At 50.0% G+C, this 21,071-nt stretch overlaps 1 protein-coding gene and 1 long non-coding RNA gene across 6 annotated transcripts; one reads left to right on the forward strand and one right to left on the reverse strand.

Annotated features, from left to right (window-relative positions):
- Window positions 1–1,012: 1,012 nt before the first annotated feature.
- On the reverse strand, window positions 1,013–12,567 carry LOC138924335 (uncharacterized). The gene is made up of 3 exons (XR_011439345.1): window positions 12,360–12,567; window positions 3,203–3,238; window positions 1,013–1,039 (listed from the first exon to the last, which is right to left on the reverse strand). It is a non-coding gene; the product is annotated as an uncharacterized lncRNA (long non-coding RNA).
- On the forward strand, window positions 9,429–20,223 carry GFI1 (growth factor independent 1 transcriptional repressor). Of its 5 annotated transcripts, none has more exons than XM_070268733.1 (7): window positions 9,429–9,582; window positions 12,022–12,232; window positions 12,548–12,730; window positions 14,550–15,025; window positions 15,124–15,405; window positions 16,260–16,425; window positions 18,844–20,223. In XM_070268733.1, exons 2-7 carry the CDS (start codon window positions 12,118–12,120, stop codon window positions 19,020–19,022), a joined length of 1,401 nt encoding a protein of 466 aa, XP_070124834.1. In that variant the 5' UTR covers window positions 9,429–9,582; window positions 12,022–12,117; the 3' UTR covers window positions 19,023–20,223. The 5 variants fall into 5 exon arrangements, with proteins under 5 accessions (XP_070124834.1, XP_023497412.2, XP_070124837.1 ...); XM_023641644.2 differs by having other exon boundaries at window positions 15,124–15,261; XM_070268736.1 differs by lacking the exon at window positions 9,429–9,582 and adding an exon at window positions 11,048–11,185.
- Window positions 20,224–21,071: the final 848 nt, after the last annotated feature.

Raw genomic sequence — 21,071 nt, forward strand, 5'->3', positions numbered from 1 at the left:
GGTTACTTTGTTTAATTACCTCCATGTACATCACAAATGCTTTATCCTGGAGGGTATGGCAGGAGGTAGCACTACTCAAAGTTATGACTTCTGGGAGTGCTTAATTAAGATTTTATTTTGGGGCTAATATTTAAAAAATTTATATTAAGGTTATTTTGGTGTTGAATCTAGTTGGAATTATTTGGATGATCATTGTACTAGTCTTTAAATTTTTCTGTGTTGAAAATATAAAGTTGGGAAAATATTATTTTGGTCATGGTCTATGGATGTGACCTTTTAGGATCTTGTTTGTGTGCTACGCAGACTCAAAACAATTTCCTCAGGAAAAGCTTACACCTGACTTCGGTTTTCCCATGTAGGTGAGAAAAGCTTTTTATACAACCAGCTGTCCTCAGGGACCTCAGCTTTCTTAACAGGTCAAATTCTACCCTTGAATTGTCTATTAAGGCAGAGGGTCTGAATTTAGACAACTTAGAATAACTGCATTCCAGGATTTAGCTAGGAGTATAATCTCATCTTGTCATCCAATATTTATTAAAAACTCAGTAGGGAGAAGCAATTTTCAGGGAGGATTATCTGAAGCATACACCAGCTTATGCACTTTTTCAGACAGTCTAGTCTAAAACACATCCATGGATTAAACCAGATCAATAGACAGCTGGTACCTTGCTAGACAGTGCCGTAGTTTCCCAAAGTAGAATTTTTACCAAACTGTACTTTTGTATGATGTCAACAACATATATTGAGTGTTGTGAGAAACAGCAGCTTTTGCTGCATCTATTTTAAGGATTCATGAGAATATTGTTCATTTCTATCACATAATAACCACTTTTTAGGATCCCAGAGAGAAATATATCTGATCTTGGTATCAAGAAAAGTTAATAGTAATAGTTAATCTCAACTTTGTGATAAGAAAGAAAGAGAGGGGGAGGAAGGGAGGGAGCGAAGGAAGGAAGGAACGAAGGAAGAGAAAGAAGGAAGGAAGAGAAAGAAAGAAAACGTTTCCACCTACCCTTTCTGACTCCTTCCTCAGAGAATCCTAAGCAAAAACATTAAGAAGTTTTCATTAGGTGCATGATGGAATATGCCAGAATAATATGCCTTTCCACAATCCAAATTGCAAAATGCTTCCCAAACCAGAAGCAAAAATGTTTTTGTGCAAAAAGCAGATCAAATTCTTCTGAAACAGGTAGAATATTCTGATGTTCCAAAATCCTCATCCCACACTCATGTTGCATGAGTTTCAGATCTGTAGCAGAAACTGTGCAGTGTGCTGACTGGTTGTATTAGGGTTCTCCAGAGAAACAGAACCAATAGGATACATGTATACATATATAAGAGGAGATTTCTTACAGGAATTGGTTCACACTGTTGTGGAGGTACGATCTGCAAGCTGTAGAACTAGGAAACCAATAGTATAATTCAGTCTGTGTCTGAAAGCCTGAGAACCAGAGTAGCTGATGGCGTAACTCCAGTCCAAGACTGGAGGTCTGAGAACTGCGGGCAGAGGGATGATGGTGGGGAGGTGGCGCTGGTATAGGTCATGGATGCCGAAGTCCTGGAACCAGGAACCCCAATGTCCAAGGGCAGGAGCAGATCAAGATGAAAGAGAAGATGGATGTCCCAAATCAAGACTTGAGAGAGGGAGAGAGACCCTACCCTCACAGACACACTCAGAAATAATGTTTTACCAGCTATCTGGGCATCCCTTAGCCAGTCAAGTAGACACATAAAATTAACCATCACACTGCTCAAAAGAAAAGTCTCTGTACACCAGGGCAGGTGGCATCTCAGAGTAAGAGGGAAATATTCTTCATTCATTAATTTTTTTCTTTTACTCACCTTCCCTGCCATATTCACTTTTTGGTGGGTGAAAGAAGAACAGAGATCCTCCCCCCATATCCATCTCTATACCCCACATATGGCATGGTGCATGACACTCAACCAATGTTTAATAAGTATTTGTTGAATTAAATTGAATTGTGCATCTGAGTCCATGAACCCCATCCCTCCAGCACTGGGCCTTTCCATCCTTCAGGCCTCAGTGGCTGCTTTTAAGCTCAGCCTCCACGCTGGTCACCCTGGTTACATCCTGAGGCAGAGGTCATTCCGGTGCTATTCTTTGTGTTTCCTTGTTGCCACCAGGATGTTCTCTCTTTCAGTAGTGAACAAAGAGACTGTGAGATACACAAGCAAACCCTGATTTGTACAGAAGCCCTGCTCATTCTCTCAACAGACAGGGATTGGGGGTTAAGTGTGGGATGTGTGTGTGTGTGCTGTGTAAGAGTGTTTTAATTAAAGCTCAAATGAAAGCTCATGGTGGCTCCTACTGCTGAATTGGCCCTTACCTGACAACAGGAATAGTTAAGAATATTTTAGGAAGAGGCACTGATCCTCTGGCACTCCTCTATCGGCCTCAGCCCCGATGAACTACTCAATTTGATGAGGACACAGACAGTGACAATTGGAGGTGATCTTGGAAAGCCCAGAACCCAAGGCCTCCTGTGGGAGATGAGGCCTGTGAGCCAGCGAACGGAGCTTGAGTCTCAGGTTGTCCGCCTGACTGCGGATGTCAGAAATCCATATTAAAATGCTTCCCAGCAAGTCCCGGGCACTGTGTGGAGTATGCCAGCTACTGCTCCCACACTGAGGCCCTGAGGCCTACCTCCTGGAGGCCGCCCAGGGTCTGCAGCCAGGGTGGCCTGGGTTTGAATCTGGGCTCTGTCTTCTCTGGCTATGTGATCTGGGGAAGGCAAAGCTTTCCAAGTCTATTTCCACAGCGTGTTTATTGGGATGGTTAGAGATAATGTGCTAAAAGGCCTCCAATAGTGCCTGGCATACAGTAATAATAACTATATTAAATGACTTAGTAAATCTCTACTCTATGCTTCACATCTATTAACTTGTTGCATCTGTGCAGTGCAACAGCCTATGACGTTGATGCTATTATTGTGATCATGTTTAAAGATAGAAAACCTGAAGTACAGAGAGGTTAAAGAACTTGGCTAAGGATAATAAATGACAGAGCCAGAATTTCCAGACTATGGAAATCTGGTTCAGAGTCCATGCCTTTAATTACTATATTCTGCTGCCCCAGAGTTACTGTGTTATTTATAATTTTTCTTGGCAGGAGTGTAATTATTACACTCATTTGGGAAAATAATTTGTCAATATGTGTTCATAAACTTTAAAAAGTTCTTACCCTTTGATGCAGTAATTCCACTTCTGGCAATCAATCCTAAAGAAAGAAATATACATACATAAAAACCCAAATGCAGTTTTAAAGAAAATGACAGCATCATTTATAGTAGGGAAAAAGAGAATCCAGCTGTTCGGTAAAAGGTGAATGAAAGATCATAAGATAGCATCTAAATGGACAATTATATAGTATGATTGTAGTATGCAAAAGCTCCGTCTAGACTCTTTTTTTTTAGATTGGAAAAAAACACAAATATTACTAGTGGTTAAACTAAGGTGGTGGAATATGGAAGTGTGTTTTAATTTTTTTTCATCTACTTTACAAATGTTGTATCATATAGCCATGCCATGTTCAGGAACGTATTCATTTCATGCTGTTTCCTGGGTTTGTGATGAGCAGCACGCCAGATAACCCCCACTGCTTCACTGATGGGTTAGAAGCTTGCAGCAGGAGGTGACCGAATGTGTTCTCTCTCCTCCACCAATAAAACCTAGTCATTAGCATGAGCTCCACCATCCTCATCACCTCCCAAGCCCATGACAGGCATTTGGCTTTTGGCTCAAGGCGTTTCCTTCCTGTGCTGGAGCAGTGTGGTTTGGTACAAAGAGACAAGATTTAGAATCAACAGACTTGGTTGGCTTTTAAAAAGCTGCTAGTTATCAGAAACTGGGCTTCTTAAACCACTGGTGTCCTTATGCAGGAAAGAGAAATGACTCTAATGCCTGCCTTGGAGAACTTCCAGCCTTTCCTTCTCCTCCATGAGGCAGCACAGCGGCAGAGCTAGAACACCCAGTGGGCTGCATCTGCCTGCCACCGGTTCAGGCTGTCTGCCCGGGGGTTGGCCTCTGAGGGAGAGTGGGGGGTATTCATGTGGGCTGATCCTCAGCCAGCCTGAGGTCTCCAGGAGCCTCAACTGCCCTCTTATCTCTAGGTATTGGGTCAGACATCACCTCCAGGGGAGGTGTGTTTTGTGAGTAATTTTTAAAAGTCACAATATGTAGACTTTACTGTTTTAAGGTAAAGTGTTTCATCTGGGGTTAGGGTAAATGATCACCAAACATCCTGGAGGAAATGATGAAAAACTCAAAAGAAAAATAATTTTACATTTTCTCTCTCTCGTTACATTTTCCATTCACCAACTAAAATCTACTCCTTTTTTTCCATAAATGTTCACGCTGGGTTTGTTTCTATGAAGAGTCATCTCATGCAGCCCACTCATAAGATGACACTTCATTCAGTCAATCTGTTCTTAGGAACAAGGTAAAAATATATATGTGTTGAGGTTAACAATTTTCTTATTTGAACTCTGAACACTAAAGCTCACAGCACCCTTCCTCTTCAGATGTTTGAAATCCTTTATGTAAAAGTTTAATTTAAAGTTTTTAGAGTACTAGAATATACTTTATAATGTGACAAGATTTAAATATATCTTTCCCAAAGTGTTTATTAAAATAATATTTTTCCTCATGGTTGAAAATGTTCCAAATATTACTATAAGATTGGGTCTTACTCATAGTGTAAGTCTTAATTTATCTCCAAATTTCTCCTTTCCCCCATTTCCCAATGTTTGCGTATGTTGGTAAAAAAGCATTACCCATTTTCCATAAATGATGATACCATCAAATCTTATTCTGACTTAGAGTGTCATTTGAGTATTATTTTGATAGCCTGCTACTCATAAGAGTAGAAGGGAGACAATTATATTACCTAACAATTAAGGCATCACACAATTATCATCCTGCATTTATTTTGCTTGTATTCACACAGTTTAGAAAAAAAATATAACTCTTATTTCCGTCTGACTACATCCACCAAGACACCAAGACAGCGAATCCAAAGATAAAAATTAAGTAGTCTTTTAATACTATGAGGACAAAATGATGGCCATTGTCTAACAAGTACTTCTTGTACGTAAAATAAAAACCAGTTCTATGTCTGATCTTTAATCAAGATCTAATTTTTCCATAGTTGATTTTTATAATCTTTTAACTGTTTGTTAAGTGATATGAATTATTTTGGCTTATGCATTACATAAACATGCTATCCGAAACACTTTTTCTGGGCTGTATCAAGGGACACAAAAAAATCATCATTGGATCCAGAAATTCCACCCCTAAAAGTATATCTTAAAGAAACAATTTAAAATGTGGGCAAAGCTATATCCAGAAAACTTTTCATTGCATTATTTAACATAGCAAAAAATGAAAGCGAGCTAAATACTAAGACAGGAGTGATTGAGGAAATTATAGTAAGCTAGTTGATAGAATCCTTTTTATAGCAATTGAGAATGATGAAAGATAATGTAAAAGCAAGGAAGGTGATTGTCATGATTTTTACTATAAAAATAGTTTTTTGTTCAACCAAAGAAAATCTGAAAAGTAAAGAGAACAGAAAGAAGTACTATAATATTCAGTGAAAAAAGCAGAATACACATTCGTGTCTATGATATGATTACAATTTTGTTTCTTTTAAAGAAGCAGAGCAAAAATACTGGAAAGCTGTTTTACTGGGATTTCTTTCTTTATCAAATTATATTTAATATAATTTATAATCAAAAATATATTTAAAAAATAAAGCACCACCTCCTTATAGACATATCTCTTATGTGGCTTACAGAGGAGCCTCATGCCCAGTCCCAACCTGTGATTTAAAACACTTTTTTACTGCGTTTATTAAACACTGATTTTACTTTCCGTGTATTTCCCACAACTACTCCTCAGCCAGGAGCTCACGGTATTTGACACATGGGAGGCATTTCCGGTTTTAAAGACAGGTAAACTAAGTCCTGAAACAAGTTAGTTATTTAACTTCCCCCAAATAAATCCATAGAATGTCTAGAAATGAAAATAGGTCCCTGATTAATTTTTCCCTGAACTTTGATGTAAAAAGAAAAGTTCCTGCAAATTGCTGTAATGAAGTTTACTTATGCAAAGTTGAATAATTTGAAGCAAGACCTGGGAGAAGGAAGTTAAACCTAGGACCCCCTCACTGGGAGCATTCTTCCATTCTGGGCTCCCAGGGGAACCTGTGAAGAGTGGAAATCAAAGGACTGCCCCTGTGCAAGGTCTTGCAAGATAAGTGGGTATTCTGACTTCACAGGTGAGAAACTGAGGCTGGTTGAGTTGAACTCATTTGCTCCAGGTCACAGGGCTAGTAACTGGCAGAACAGAGACTGATACCCACAAATGCCTGTCTACAAAAAGCCTGGACTCTTTTCCCTCCTAGCAGCATAGCTGAGAGGATCAAATGAGGCAGACATTACAGAAATGTATGCTGGAAATAGGGGCATCACCCCTCTCGGGGGTTTCGGGGTCACCCACTCTTCTGATGCCTCCCCTAGATAGAACAGAGATGGTAATTGTAAAGCTTTGTGAAAAAAATAAACAAGAGACTAGTAATATCCTGTTACAATTTTCTTTTTTAAAATGTCTCCAATCTTCTGTTGTAGGGAAATTCTGATCTATGAGATGACGCTTGAAATAAATGGGCCGCTCACCAGAGCTTGGAAATGTTTGCCATATCATTTGTTATTTGGCATCTACATATACATGATTATTGTTATTTAATAACAGTTAGTAAATTACTGACAAAATTAGTAAATTTAACATCCTTTTGGAGGGAACCAGTATTTACAGAAAATTATGCCCCAAGCCTATGTTCTGCTTACCATTAAATTCATTTCAGCAGCAAAGAAAAATCTGGGGGGAGGGATTCTTTCTAGCTTTTAAAAATGCGCACTTTGCAGGGTGTCTTACTCTCTTCGCTCTCAGTTTAGCAGTAAATGAGAGGTCATCTGGCACTTCGCTGCTCCTTGGCAAGTTTCCTAACCTCTCCAGGTGCCCCTCTTCTTACCTTTCTCCTCTGCTCCCCCTAAGTGTAGGAATCACATTTTACCACTACACACTTGGGAAATGACCTGATCTCTCTAGTTAAATATTTTTTAATGTATATTTATTTATTCGAATTGGTAATACGCACTTGGTTCAAAACGTAAAACATATAAAGGGGGATTCGATGTCGTGTCCCTCCCACATGCATCTCTCTGCGTGTGCCTGTCCCAGTCCCCTGTTTTATTCTGCAAACTCAGAGGCTGTGAAGGGCAAACAAAGCAAGGTGACTAGATTTCATCTGAATGAGAGGGATCTAATCTAAGGTCAAACGCAAGGTGATTATTTGTCCCCTTCATAGCCTCCCCATGTTTTCTGATACTTCAAACAGCAACACTCAACTAAACTGCTAAAAAGTCACAGTGCTTTTTCAAGAAATTTTCACTTTGAACTTAACTAATGTGCAAAGGAAATGGTTCAGCCATTTCTCTAGAACATGATTGATAAATTTCCTTTTGTCCCATTTATCATTTTCTTTTAAATTTTGCCTTTTTCTGCTGTTGCATAGGCTAGAAAGAATAAGGGAAGGATTTGTTTTAGACTGTTTTAAGATTTTTATACCTTAGGCCAGGACAAAGAACACAAGAAGAAAAATTTGTCAAAATGACCTTAATTTTTCTTCAGCTAATCAATATTTGCAATCCTTCTGATTAAGATTGCTTACCTCTGCATTTATTTTTAAAGAAAGGGTGTGTTGAGCAAATGAACAGTAGTGTAAGAGGACAACTAGGCAGACAATTAAGATATGTGTCTTATGGTCCAGTGCCTGGCACACAGTAGGTGTGCAGCCATGGCTGTGTAAAACCTATTTATTAAAGCATGCTTGAAGCACTGCCATGGTAACCAAATATTTTCCGCAAATCTTCAGATTTAACAATGCAAATTAAAAATCACTTAAAAAACATTCTCTAGGGGAAGGGCTTGAAGAACTTTTTTATCCGTGACAATTTTGGATTAATCTAAAATATGGTACGTTATTTTGCAAGAACTCAGGAGCACTACTCCCTTGTCCGGGTATCTGACGCTAGAGACTTACTGTGCACGAAGTAGTGATCAAAATCTAACTCAATTCATTCAGGAAACTAATATAATTACAACGACAACAACCCTCGTCAGGAAAGGGTTTGGGCTCTAAGTATGCACAACAGGCCACACTGTGGATCATGACAGAGCAGTCTAGCGTTGAAGGTTGTTGCATTTGTTTATTTACGGGTGAGGTTTTAATTTTTTCCTGTCCTATTAGTAAAACTCATTAGTTAATTAACGCCATTTATTCATTTACTCAGTCCACAGACATTTAAGAGCCCACCGGAAACATAATGCTGTAGATCCAGCGCCTACCCTCGTGGAACACACAATCCTAGCGAAGAGTTACTTTTCAGTACTCATCAGGGTGGTGCTTTTACGGCGCTTTACCGCTCCCCCCGGGACCGGGTGCCCCGGGAGGACTGCAGGCGGTGGCGGAGCCCGCTCCCGAGGCGCCGCTCGCCTTGGCTCGCCCTGGCAGGGCGGGGTCCGCCGAGCAGCCGCCGTCGCGGCCCCCGCGCGCTCCCGCCCGCGCGCTCTTTAATTTTGCAGCTCCGACCACCGGAAATTAGCCGCGGGCTCGGCAGACCCGGGCCCGCGCGGCGAGCGCCGCCTGGGGGGGGCGCGCCTGCCGGCCACGCCGGGCGCCCGCGGGACGCGCCGCCAGCGCCCTCTCTGCCGGGGGCTCGGCGCTCGCCCACCTCTTCCAAATTTAACCATTACCTAAATCCGAAGGGAAATGAGCAAACCTCTCGGATTGGGTGTCAAGGTATTTTCAGCCTCGTTGGGCGTATTTATCCCGAAGTGTTTCCACAACAAGCTATTTCGGGGCCGCGGGGCAGGTTTCGCTCTGCGGACGCCGCGGCCACTCGCTGGGCTCCAGGCCGGCGGCACCGCGGGCCGGTGATTCACGGCCCCGACCCGGGGGCGGCGCGGCCCAAGCAGGCGGCGGGGTTGGGGGGGTGGGTCCCGGGCCAGATGGGCCGGGAGGCCCCCTCGGAGCTGGGCGCTGCCACCCCCGGGCTCTCCAGTCAATCTGTGTCCTGAATCTGTGACTTCTTCTCGCTACGGAAGTCTCCCAGGAGCCAAGAATAGTTCATTTTCTTTCGAGTCATTTCTAGTGCCTGGGTGTCTGGGCCCTCCGGGTCTCCCCATCCCCCGCCGTCCCATAGAGAAAAAAAAACGAGAAGGCCGCCGGGGAGGGCGGCGGGAAAGGCCGGGCACCCTGTCCGCCTCCTAGCCCCTTGCGCAAAGGAGGAGCGCGCCCCGCCGCCCGCCGGGGGTTGGGGGGCAGGCCTGAGAGGGCTACGCGAGCTACTCCTTAACGCTCAGGAAGTGAAGCTTGTGGTTTTGGGGGCTGAGCTCGGAAGGAGATTAAAAAAAGAGAGAGAGAGAGACAGCGCGGTCTCTCCCGAAAGCAGCTCAGTTTGAAAACTCTCGGAGCGCTGTGCCCGCGCCCTGACCCCGCAGGTAGGTCCGCTGCGCCTGTTCTGCGCCTCCTTCCCTGGCGGGGGCGGCCGCGGGAACTGGCGGGGCACCGGCACTGCGGGGGCGACCAGAGGGCGCTGCCGGGTTCCCACCTGCTGCCGCCCGCTGGGCCGGCGCCCCGAGCGAGAGCTCTACCCACTGGGTCCCGGAGCGACCCGCACGGCGGGGCTCGGGATCCGGCGCAGGGGACGCGCGCCAGGCCGTTCAGTGGTTCTGCAGGGGAGCAGGATCCCCCCCGGGAAGGAAACATCTGGTGGGAAGGTGGCAGCGACGGGGCTCCGGAGGCTGCCCTCTCCGCGCCTCTAGCTCCCGCCTTCCCGGGCCCCGACCATGGCGAGAGGCCCAGCGGGCCCGCGTGCGCTGAGGGGTCCGCCCCGCCCCTCGGCCGCCAGCTGCTGCGCGAGGTCGCCTTCCCACGCACTCAGCCCTCGGCCCTACCACCCCCCGACCCACTCCGCCCTCGCAGGAACCGGCAGAGCCAGCCAGGATGCGAGGGAAGCGTGGGGCCGTGGCCAGGGTCGGGCAGCCGCCTCCGCGCCCGCCTCATCCCGCGCGATCCCGGCCGGCGCAGCCTCAGCGCCGGCGCGGACAGCTGCCCCGGACCCCCACACCGCCCACTCTGCGCCAACGCAGACCAAGCCGCGGCACGGCCCTCGGGACCGTTCCACCCCGTTTTCTCTTTCCTCTGAGTTTCATGGTGGTTTAAGGAATTGGTTTTTGCGTTTGTGGTGTCTAATTATACGACCGAAGGGGCAGCTCACGCCGGGGCGCACGGAAAACTGAAGCGGCAGAACTGCGCCCTAGGGGCGCCCAGCACCCCGAAGCCTCCTGAAGCCCGGACCCTAGGGGCGGGCAGCACCCTCACGACAAGGGGCCTTCTGGCACATAGGACGCGGGGAAACGTCGCTAGGGTATCCGCTAAATGCCCCAGCCGTTTTTTCTCCCAGGCCTGTCCCCACTCCTCTCCTGGGGAAGAGGACACACTGGGGGCCTGGAATGCCTTCCAGGGAACGAGTCCCCGAGAACTCGTTTTGAGCCCGAAGCACCAACGCGCAGACTTAGACCAGGTCCTGCATCCTGCCCTGGGAGCCCCGCGGCTCCTAGTCTGGCTGCCTAAGACGAGGGGTCCCTCCCGGGCCAGGCGTCCCAGACCCCTTGTTTCTGAACTAGCGCAGACCGCGGAGCGCTGCAGTGCCCGAAGCGCCTGCAGCTGGACTGTAGACCTGGCCCCGATCGCCCTCACTCCGGGACGAAGGCAGATTCGTTTTCCCCAGACCTCCGAGCCCACCTGGTCCCGCCCCCGGAGCGAACCCCGAGCAGAGCAGTAGCCGCTGCCCCGCCTCCCTGCTGGGCTCAGGTTTCGACCCCGGGATTAGGTGAACTGATTGGGGGTTAATGAGAACGGCGTAGCGGGCAGCTAGGTCCCTCCCAGGTTTGCGCCGGGACCCGGTTCTCTGGGGCCTGCCAGAGCAGCCTGTCCTCTCCCGCGTCCGCTAAATTGTTGGTTCTCCTCGGACTCCGATAAACCGTGCGTTTCCCAACCAGCGCGCGGATCGGGCTCGGCTTCCCCAGGACGAAGTTTTTGGTGAGCAGAACGGAAAGTGCTTTTTCCTGGGCCTTGGTTTCCGAGGTTAGGTCTCCACGGTCTGGGGTCTCTCACCCCAGACTCTGCCTGCTCCCGCCGCAGCCGCGTCTCCGGGCCAACTTTTTCCCCGCGTGGGGCAAGTATCAGGGGCAAGCAAAATGAGCCGGATGCGAGTTCCTCCCGGGACCAGGGTCGGTCCTCTGCCACCTCCTTCCCCTCACCTTCCTGTCCCTCTACCCTCCTGCCTTCTTTCTCCGGCCTCTAATGCTCCTAGTCCTTCTGCCGCTGTCCCCCCGACCCCACCCCTTAGCCTACCTAGTGCGCCCCGCCCCTGCCCCCCTTTCACGCCAGTCTGTCGCCGGCTCTGGGAAGGCTTGGCTCTTTGCCCCTCCCCGGTCCTCGACCACCGACACATCCCCCGCCCTAAGTCGATCTGCGCGTCTCCGCCCTTCTCCCCAGCCCAAAGCAGAGCCGGCAGGCCGTGAGTGGTCGAGTTGGGGTAACTGGCCGGTTGGGGACTTCGGTTCTCTGGAGGGTTTGATTGCCAGACCGCGTTTTGCTAGGGAGGGGAGGGGCCGAGGGGCGTGGGCAGGGCAAAAGGAAGAGGCCTGAGCCCGGGGCCCGGGACAGGTTTTCCCGCGGAGCTGTGGCGGCAGCGGCGGGCTCGCGCCACCTGTCCGAGTGCCACCTGGTGAGCGCGGCGCAGCGGGGCCAAGCCCCTCCTCCCGCGGGTTTTCCTCGCTCCTCCCCGGCCAGAGCTCTCTCTCCGCCCGGGGGCCCAGTCCTGGGCCCCGGAGCGTGCTGACCCGCGTCTCCATCCGGTTCTCCTCTCGCAGGTCTCCGCCTGGCTGGGGCTGAGCAAGAACTCCGGGTGACAGTGGGCTGACAGTGTTGGGACCCTTGGAGCAGAGTGGGGAGCGCGCCCGACCACCATGCCGCGTTCGTTCCTTGTCAAGAGCAAGAAGGCTCACAGTTACCACCAGCCGCGCTCCCCCGGACCCGACTATTCCCTCCGTCTGGACAGTGCACTGGCGCCTGGCGGAGCAGGTGCGGGGCGCGCGGGCCGGGCGGGGCTTCTCCTGGGTCCATAGACTCTGCGCCCCGCCACACCATCCCCCAGGAACCGAGAAGGGCGGCCCCGACGCTCCCTTTGCTGCCCTTTTTTATTTCCTACCGTCCGAGTTGTTCCAGGCTTGCCACCTAGGTGCCACGGCCTCCCTGCTCCCTCCCGGGAGGGAGGGTTCCCGGACAGGTCTGGGGAGAGAGGAGGTCGCCCTGATGCCACGGTCTGGGGGAGCCACTTCAGAACCATCGGGCCCAGCCAGGCCTGGCCTGAGCCCCCGTCCTGCCTCCTCCCCGCAGACAGCACCTCGAGCGCAGGCGGGGCGAAGGCGGAGCCCCGGGGCCGTTTGTCCCCCGAGGCGCAGCTGACCGAGGCCCCCGACAGAGCCTCCGCGTCCCCCGGCAGCTGTGAGGACAGCGTCTGCGATCCGAGCTCTGAGTTTGAGGACTTCTGGAGGCCCCCATCGCCCTCTGTGTCTCCAGGTAGGGACCCGTTGGGAGCTCTGGGGCCCAGGCGACAGGGACCCCGCAGTGAGGAATGAAGTTGAGCAGCTTTGGGCACAGAAAGGCTAAATAGATGGAGGAGAGTCTTTCCGGGAGGAGGGAGCTTGTTCGTGGGGTGAGGGACCCAGTGGGGAGGCTTCCGGCTTCTCCGGGACTGGGACGGCCTGCTCGAGGGGTCTGCCGCCTGGATCCGAGGCGGCGGCTGTTCGTCCCTAACATTAGTTCGCGCGGAGCCGGTGGGTGAGAGAGAAAAAATGAGTCGTCTTCACCGGCAGCAACGGCGACATTTCGTTTTGCTGACCAGAGATGATTGTTTAAGAAGAGCTGGGATCCCAGAATCCAGACCCCCGTATCTTAAACAAACGGAGACCTGGGCAGTCTGAGAGGGAAGAGTGGTTGCCTTTGAAAGTCACGCTGGCTCCCGCGGGCTGGGCATGGCAGAGCTGGGTGCCGGCGGGAGGGGCTGGGCTGGGACGAAAATCTCGGCCCCCCGCTAGGTCTTCGCTGGAGCGGAGTGGGAGCCTATTTCATTTTTCGTTCTGCCCCGTTGGCCCAGCCTTGGGGACCAGCCTTCTGGTTTCATTTCCAGACAGCAATCAGTTTCGCTCAAACTGAGCGATTGCGCGTTGGGTAGGGGAGAGTCTCGGGTTCGGGCCGGGGGAAGGAGAGCGCAGACCAGCCGGCTTCCGCCAAGGGCCGGTTATTTCCAGATTGCAATTACTAGTTTTAAAAGATACCCGCACGCCCCTCCCACACTCAGAGCATTGACTTGGCTAAAGCCACAGCTCCTGCGAGTGTGTCGGGGAGCCGGGACCCGAGGGTTCTTGGCTGTGCAGGACACCGCCCCGCAAGGACTGGGCTCCGCCGGACCCTCTGCGACGCCTCTCCCTGAGGCACCTAGTCTGGAGTCCGCGCTGTGTGTGAACAGATTTGTGAATCTGTGTGCACTTAGAGAAAGTGTATGTTGGGTATCTGGTTTTAGCAAAATTCACGAGGGTCGGGGTGCAGAAGGCCATGAATTCGGAAAGCCATTCCCCTTGCAGGTGGTGGCTAAACTTTAACTGTAAATTATCCTCTAAGAAATTCAGATTTTTCTTTTTCCGTTAAACTATGACAGGAAGGGGAATGGGGAGAATGTGGCAGGCAATTCAAGCCCGAAGTCCCCTTTCTGCTGCCCGTTTTCTACCTGTACTGGGTACTTAATAATTTTGAGGAATGTTAACGCCTTCCCGGTTTTTATCACACAGCGTCTCGGGTAGGCCAGGCCATATTTTAATTGTCCTCTGCCTCCCTCCTTATCGATCCCAGGAAAGCAAAAGAACGGAGTGGGGACCTGGAGCCGGGAGGACGCCGGTGCTAGGCGCTGGGCCCTCTGCCCATGTGCGCTGTCCCGGGCCGGAAAGGTCGCCGCCTTCTCCTCCCGCACAGCTCAGCTCAGCCCAGAGGGTTTTTTAAGCGCAGACAGCGTGGCGCGCCTTTCTCCCTGGCACCGCCAGTGCGCTGGTCCAGCCAGAAAAGACCCTTTAACGTCGTGCGCTTCTGCTGCCCTGGCACAGAATTTACCTAACTCCTCACTCGATGTCATTTTAATCTGTTCGCTGCCTTGCCGCCTCCAGTGGTCCTCGAGGCCCCAGGGACCAGGCCCACGTTTTATCCTGGGGGCATCCCTGGCATCTAGCGCGGCGCCTGGAGCAGGGAGCGCCCCACGAGCGCTGGGGGCCTGGGGGGTCCGACTGCAGACCCTGCCAGGCGGCCCCCGCCCCGCCGTCTTAAGCCTGACCGGCTTGTGCCTCCACAGCCTCGGAGAAGTCGGTGTGCCCGTCGCTGGACGAAGCTCAGCCCTTCCGCCTGCCGTTCAAGCCGTACCCGTGGAGCGGCCTGGCGGGTTCTGATCTGCGGCACCTGGTGCAGAACTACCGGCCGTGCGCGGCCCTGGAGCGCGGCGCCGGCCTGGGCCTCTTCTGCGAGCGCGCCCCGGAGCCGGGCCACCCCGCGGCGCTGTACGGCCCGGAGCGGCCTGCGGGCGGCGCGGGCTCCGGGGCGCCTGGGGGAGGCAGCGCTGCCGGTGGCGCGGGCCTGGGGCTCTACGGCGACTTCGGGCCCGCGGCGGCAGGGCTGTACGAGCGGCCTACGGCGGCGGCGGGCGGGCTGTACCCCGAGCGCGGCCACGGGCTGCACGCGGACAAGGGCGCCGGCGTCAAGGTGGAATCGGAGCTGCTGTGCACCCGCCTGCTTCTGGGCGGCGGCTCCTACAAGTGCATCAAGTGCAGCAAGGTGAGGCTCCCGCGCCTGCGCCCCCGCCCCGCGCCCAGCCGACGCCCGCGCCCCTGGGCTCCTCTCAGCGGCCTTCTCCCCGGCCTCATCCGCCGCAGGTGTTCTCCACGCCGCATGGGCTCGAGGTGCACGTGCGCAGGTCCCACAGCGGCACGAGACCCTTTGCGTGCGAGATCTGCGGCAAGACCTTCGGGCACGCGGTGAGCCTGGAGCAGCACAAAGCCGTGCACTCGCAGGTAAGCGCCGGGCGCACGGCCGCGCGCCGCCCTCGTCAGGTCTTCGCGTTCTCTGTGCGGCCCCAGCCGCTCTCTGCCTGGCAGCCTTCTCCTTGGACTTCCCGGGACTGCTCCCAGTCTCCTCCGCCACGTCCTTTTGCCCAGGTGTGTAGGGAGAGGTGGTGGTGGTCGGCTCAGGCCTAGAGGCAGCCCTAGAGCTTGCCGTCGCGTCATTGTGAGTCTCCACAGTGTGCTCCCGATCGTTGACTTTGGGTTTGAGGAGGGTTTGTATGTACTCTTGCAGCTGGTCTATCAGATTTATTAGTTTTGTTTCTTTGCCTCGCTTCTCACTAAATGGCTGCCACTTAATCCACACTGACCCCTCCTGACTGAAAAGGAGAGATCTCAGCTCATTTAGAACATCGAGCAGCTCTTCTTTCATTCATTCGTTTATAAATATTTGTTGCCCAACTTCCAGGCGCCGGGCATGTGAGAATCCTCTAACACACCAGGTCCCTAAGAGGACGTCTCCACAATTACAGTTTAGCTGACAGACTGAGGGAGGACAAGCAAATGGTACACAACTATGACAGGAGAATGCTTACTTACGGAGATTTATTTACTACAAACAGTATTCTCCTATCTCCCTCAACACCACACTGGCTGGAGGGAGGTGACATCTGGAGTGATTGAGGTCTAAGCCTGCTGTTGAGGGGGTTGGAGAAGTGTTTGTAAATGGGTGTCAAAAAAAGCAGGGTGGGGATAAGTTTTGCCATGGGGTGTGGAGGGATGTGGGTGAAAAGTGTTTGGGTAGAAAAAGTGTTAAAGGGGAAGAGGATAGGGTGGGGAGGGTGGAGTTTGATAATAATTGGGTAGAGAGAGGATAATGGGGCAGGCTATGTGGAAGGGGGCCCCCAAAAGGAGATCCCTGGCTTTGGGGATTTTAGGGTCTGGTTAGTGGTGAGGAGAATGGCAGCCTAGATGATTGCACTAGGAATGCCACATCTTCCTTTCCGCAGGAACGGAGCTTTGACTGTAAGATCTGTGGCAAGAGCTTCAAGAGGTCATCAACGCTGTCCACACATCTGCTCATCCACTCAGACACCCGGCCCTACCCTTGTCAGTACTGTGGCAAGAGGTTCCACCAGAAGTCGGACATGAAGAAACACACCTTCATCCACACTGGTGAGCTGAAGGCCCTTGGCTTGTAGGAAACACCCTGTGAGGGGTGCGGGGCCAGGGGCATTGTTCTTCCTCCTGAGGTCAGTATAGGTCCCCTTCTCTGTGATATTCTGGCCGCAGAATGAGTGGTGGATGAGGCCTTCCAGATGGAGTTAGTCACTGCAGTGTGTTGAAGAAAACAAGGAGGCAGATTCTTTTAGGTTCATTTACATACATGCTTCTCCACAGAGGGGCTTTGATTTGAGGTCCTGTCTGAAGAACCACTCAGCACGTCAGCTGCAGGTTCTCTGTCCTTGCAAACAATGTTTTCCTCTAGTTCAGCAGCTGCTCCAACTGCTGCCTGCTCTGGGTGAAGTATGAAGCTCCAGGGTCCTCTCAGAGCCTTGCTCTAAATGTTTGCGTGGCAATGGAAGACTTTTTTAGGGCTCCCACCCAGCCTTTTGGGGGAAGGACTTATGTGTGGCCTCTTGGCTGCATTTTTAGAAGTCCGAGAGCTTATTTTGATTGAGGAGGAAAAAACAATGGTAAATATCACTAAGCTCTCTGATAAGCACTTTTAAAATGCATTACCTCGTTTTATGCTCTCAACAACTCTGGGAGGGAGCAACTATTCCTTTTCCCCATTTTGGAGATGAGGAAAGTGAGGCATGGAAGGGTTAAGTAACCTGCCCAGGGTTACATTGCTAGCAAGTGGCAGGGCTGGGACTTAAATTCAGGTCTGTCTGACCTCAAATGCCTATGCTCTTGACCGCTGTGTATTGTATTCTATTTTCAGAGTCTTGGAGGTTGGTAGATATAGAAGGCTTCTCTTTGCTTATTGCCCTTTTCAAAATAAAAGCAAGTTCATGCCATGATGATAATTCTTTACCTATTATGTTGCTTTAAAACTTATAAAGTGCTTTCAGATCTACACTTCATTTGATTCTTACTGCCACCCCATAAAGTGGAAGGAGCTGCTTTTGCCATCCTGAGACTCAGAGAGATGGAACGATTTACCAAAAGTCAGACTGAGAGTAAATCGTGGGGCCCTGGAATGCCCTGACTTCCAATCTTGGACTCTTTCTCTAACATTTTGATAGTATGTGGGTGGCAGTTTTAATGCCAGGAGCTCTTTAATAGTCAACAAGATATTTACACGGGACCCAGAATTCTGATTGTTTTATTTCAGAATATGAGTACTGATTTAAAACAAATTGCAGTGTGTTCCAAACACCCACCATTGATATTTAGAATATGCTTGGGCAGTATGGAGGCCCCCTATCAGGAAACTCAGAAAAATAGCCTACTTTAATCATGTCCCCTTGCGTGAAATTTCCATATAACTCATTCCTGTTGAGTAAAGGTATCCAAGATGCTTATCAAAATGCAACTAGGATCTTGACTGAAAGAAACATTAAGCCCTTATCAGCATTTACTTTATAGCTAGAATTCGTTTCTCAGATTTGTTTGACCCTAAAGGGATAGGATAAGTTTTGATGGTGGTTCCTTATCAAGGAAATCTGAAGCAAGAAGACAGAAAGGTGTATAGCAAGAGGGACAGAAGTTTCCTCAAAAACAAACTTCATCTATTTTGCATTTTTCCCAAGGCCAAGCCCTGACTATATGCCATGCTAAGCATATAGTCATATATCGTCATGAGCATATATTCATGCTGAGCATGAATTTGGAAATTCATGCTGTTTGCCCAGATGTTCAACAGCACATGAATTGGAGGAAAAGGGAAAACCTTTTCTGTCTGTTATTAACTAATCTGTGGTGAAGAGTTGCTGGTATATAAAGAATCCTGTGATTGACCTCATAAAAATAAAGTAAAATCAAGATCGAAAAAGATCAGCTACCTTAAGAAATACTTTGTGGCCAAAATATGGAATTTTTAAAATAAGACTTTGAGAAATGTCCACGCTTCAGATACATTCTGTTGTCCTTCAAGAGCAAGAAAGAGTATAGACTCACTGGTCCATACAAACCAACACCCACTTGGAAACTCAGATTTGAAAACTTCCGCTGAATTAGAACTGTCACATGGTTTGAAGGACAGCCGCCACCACCCCCACCCCCACCCACCCCCGCCCTCGTGTTGAACATCTGCTGTGGGAGCTCTCTGCTTCTAAGTCAGGGGAGTCCTCCCAGGGTGGATTCAGCTGCAAGTCTGGGGAGGGCACGTGGCCTTTGCTCTGTTTCCGTTTAGCAGGAAACGGTTTGAGGCCTTTGACTGGGAACCCCCCCTCAGAAAGTCTCCCTTTCACCTGGTGCACCCATGGCTTCCCAGGACTTGTGTTGCAACACGTCACCCTCCAAGTTGCTTGAAGGCCTTAGACTGTGGTGCAGCCAGCTGCTGCCAAGAGCATGTGGGTCACAGTGAGTCCCCTCTAGCTTTATGATAGACTCATTCTTCCTCCCCTCCCCCTTCCATCTCTGCAGGTGAGAAGCCCCACAAGTGCCAGGTGTGCGGCAAGGCATTCAGCCAGAGCTCCAACCTCATCACCCACAGCCGCAAACACACAGGCTTCAAGCCTTTCGGCTGTGACCTGTGTGGGAAGGGCTTCCAGAGGAAGGTGGACCTCAGGCGGCACCGGGAGACGCAACATGGGCTCAAGTGAGTGCCCTGAATGGCCGCAAGCAGCAGCTACACAACACTACGGAGGGCAGCCTCCCCATTTGCTGCCACCTATTTCTGGACTTCTCAGGTCCCCCAGTCCAGTCTGCAGATCCCACCTGGGTGGCCCCCCTTCACCTTACTTCCAGAGGGGATAAGTTACCTTTTCAAAGTTCAGCCTGGAGTGGGAACCAAATGACTCGCTGGGCTTTGGACACATGGAATCAGCTCCTCTACACCTGAAGACTGGAAGTCAAGAGGGGATCAGATCAAATCTTCGGCCCTGCTTCACAGACGGGAAGGTCCTTCAGGTTTCTTCCCTCCTCCTCCTGACCTACCCCAGATACTTGTCTGGAGAGGAGGAATCACAAGGTAGACACATGCAGATGTTTTTATCTGGAATGAAGAATGAGTGTTATTTTTATTTTTATTTTTCCTTCTGAGGAGTCTGTTGACCCTTTTCTATTGGGTGCTGCCTGTAAATCTTGGAGGAATTGTTTCTCCCACTTGAAGACTGGTTCAGAAACTGATTTTGGGAAGGAGTTTCATCCTTTTGAAATTACAAGACACACTGTTGAGCCTGCCCCAATAAGGAACAGAAGAAAAGTGGACTTGGTGATGAGAGGAGATTAGAGGTCGTCCCTCCAGGAGGCCTGTGAAGGCTTCATCAGAGGAGGAAGAAGCACAGAGCCTTTGGACAAGATGTCATCCATTCACTCTGCAAGTGTTTGTTGACCGCCGGTTACCATGGTACCAGGCGCTACACTAGGTACCGGGGAGCCAGAAGTTAAAGTCTCAGCCCCCATCCTTCAAAAGCTAACAGTCATCCCTCCAAGTGGCTGGTTCTGTTCTTTTCCTCCAAAGGAATTCTGAGAAGACGAAACAGAATCTTGAAGCTTCCCTACTGATCCGTTTGGATTTTATCAAGCATAAACAGAAAATAGCTAAACAGAGACTGCAAAGATTTATGTGTATGTTCAGTTTTTTATTAAGCTGAAATGCTAAAGATGTCTAAGCTAGTAGGCATGTGGGAGTGAAGGCTCTGTCTTCAACTCTTTGACCCTCCATGTGTACCATAGAGGAAAAAAGATGGTATTTTTACTTTGAGGTTGGTAAATGTTTTTAGACCTTTTGGAGTGCATTATGTTTGTTAATATATATTTATTAGAGTGATGTCTTAAGTTAATAAAGTATTAAGACTCTTGCATACTGCTTTTCATTTAGGCAGGGAATTTGGGAAAGACCTTTGTTTTTGTCCGTAGGGGCCGTTGGCGCTGAAGGAAACTACAGAGGAGAACAAATGTACAGCAGACAAGCCAACATCCGGGGTGAAACCCGATTGCTCTCGTTGTATGTGCTTTTCTCTTTTCTTCCACACCTCAGAGAGCCTTCTTTCTTAAGAGAGAAACTACGTGTACAGAACTCAGCGCCCACCTCCTAGAGTCCCTGATGGACGCGCGTGTACCTAGGCTCGCTCTTCTGGGAGTTTCAGGGTTTGTTTTTTACAGGCCAGAAGGCTCCCAGGTGAACGAAGCAATCGCAAGCCTTATGTCTGGAGGTTGAGTCTATCACCAACACATCATGTGACGTGGGCCAGTGCTTTGACCTCCTTGATACTGGTTTCCTTGACCATGAAATATAGATCCCAGTCCAGCCCTGACTACTTTGATTCTGTGGAGACTGCAGGGGAAAGAAAGTGTCTGAGGCTGGTTAGCTGCCTCGCCTAAGGAAAATTACAAATCTGAAGATGCATGAGGGGCAGGAAAATTGGGATCTGGGTTATTTCTGGCTCTGTCCCACCTGTGGGAATTTCTTGCACAGATCAGTTCTTTAAGAAAATGAAACCAGAATAAAGCCCTGACCCAAATCCCAATTACCTGTGCTCTTTCTAATATCTCCCAGCCAGGGTATGCGTGGCCCATGGTGACCATAGCAGATTGTCCATTTCCATTCAAATCAATTTCACATATTAGTTGAGCACCTAGTATGTGCCTGGCACTCTTCTAGGTGCTGAGGATACAGCAGCGAGCAAGCACAGTGTCCTGTGGAGCAT

The sequence above is a fragment of the Equus caballus genome, chromosome 5, assembly GCF_041296265.1.
Source record: "Equus caballus isolate H_3958 breed thoroughbred chromosome 5, TB-T2T, whole genome shotgun sequence".
Classification (NCBI taxonomy): domain Eukaryota; kingdom Metazoa; phylum Chordata; class Mammalia; order Perissodactyla; family Equidae; genus Equus; species Equus caballus.

Bases quoted from the DNA above. Each gene is read 5' to 3' on its own strand.
- GFI1 (XM_070268733.1), top strand. From the start codon at position 12,118: ATGCCGCGTTCGTTCCTTGTCAAGAGCAAGAAGGCTCACAGTTACCAC. The intron at 12,233-12,547 runs GTGCGGGGCGCG...TCCTCCCCGCAG, and splicing joins ACTGGCGCCTGGCGGAGCAG to ACAGCACCTCGAGCGCAGGC. The intron at 15,406-16,259 runs GTGTGTAGGGAG...TCCTTTCCGCAG, and splicing joins CGCCACGTCCTTTTGCCCAG to GAACGGAGCTTTGACTGTAA.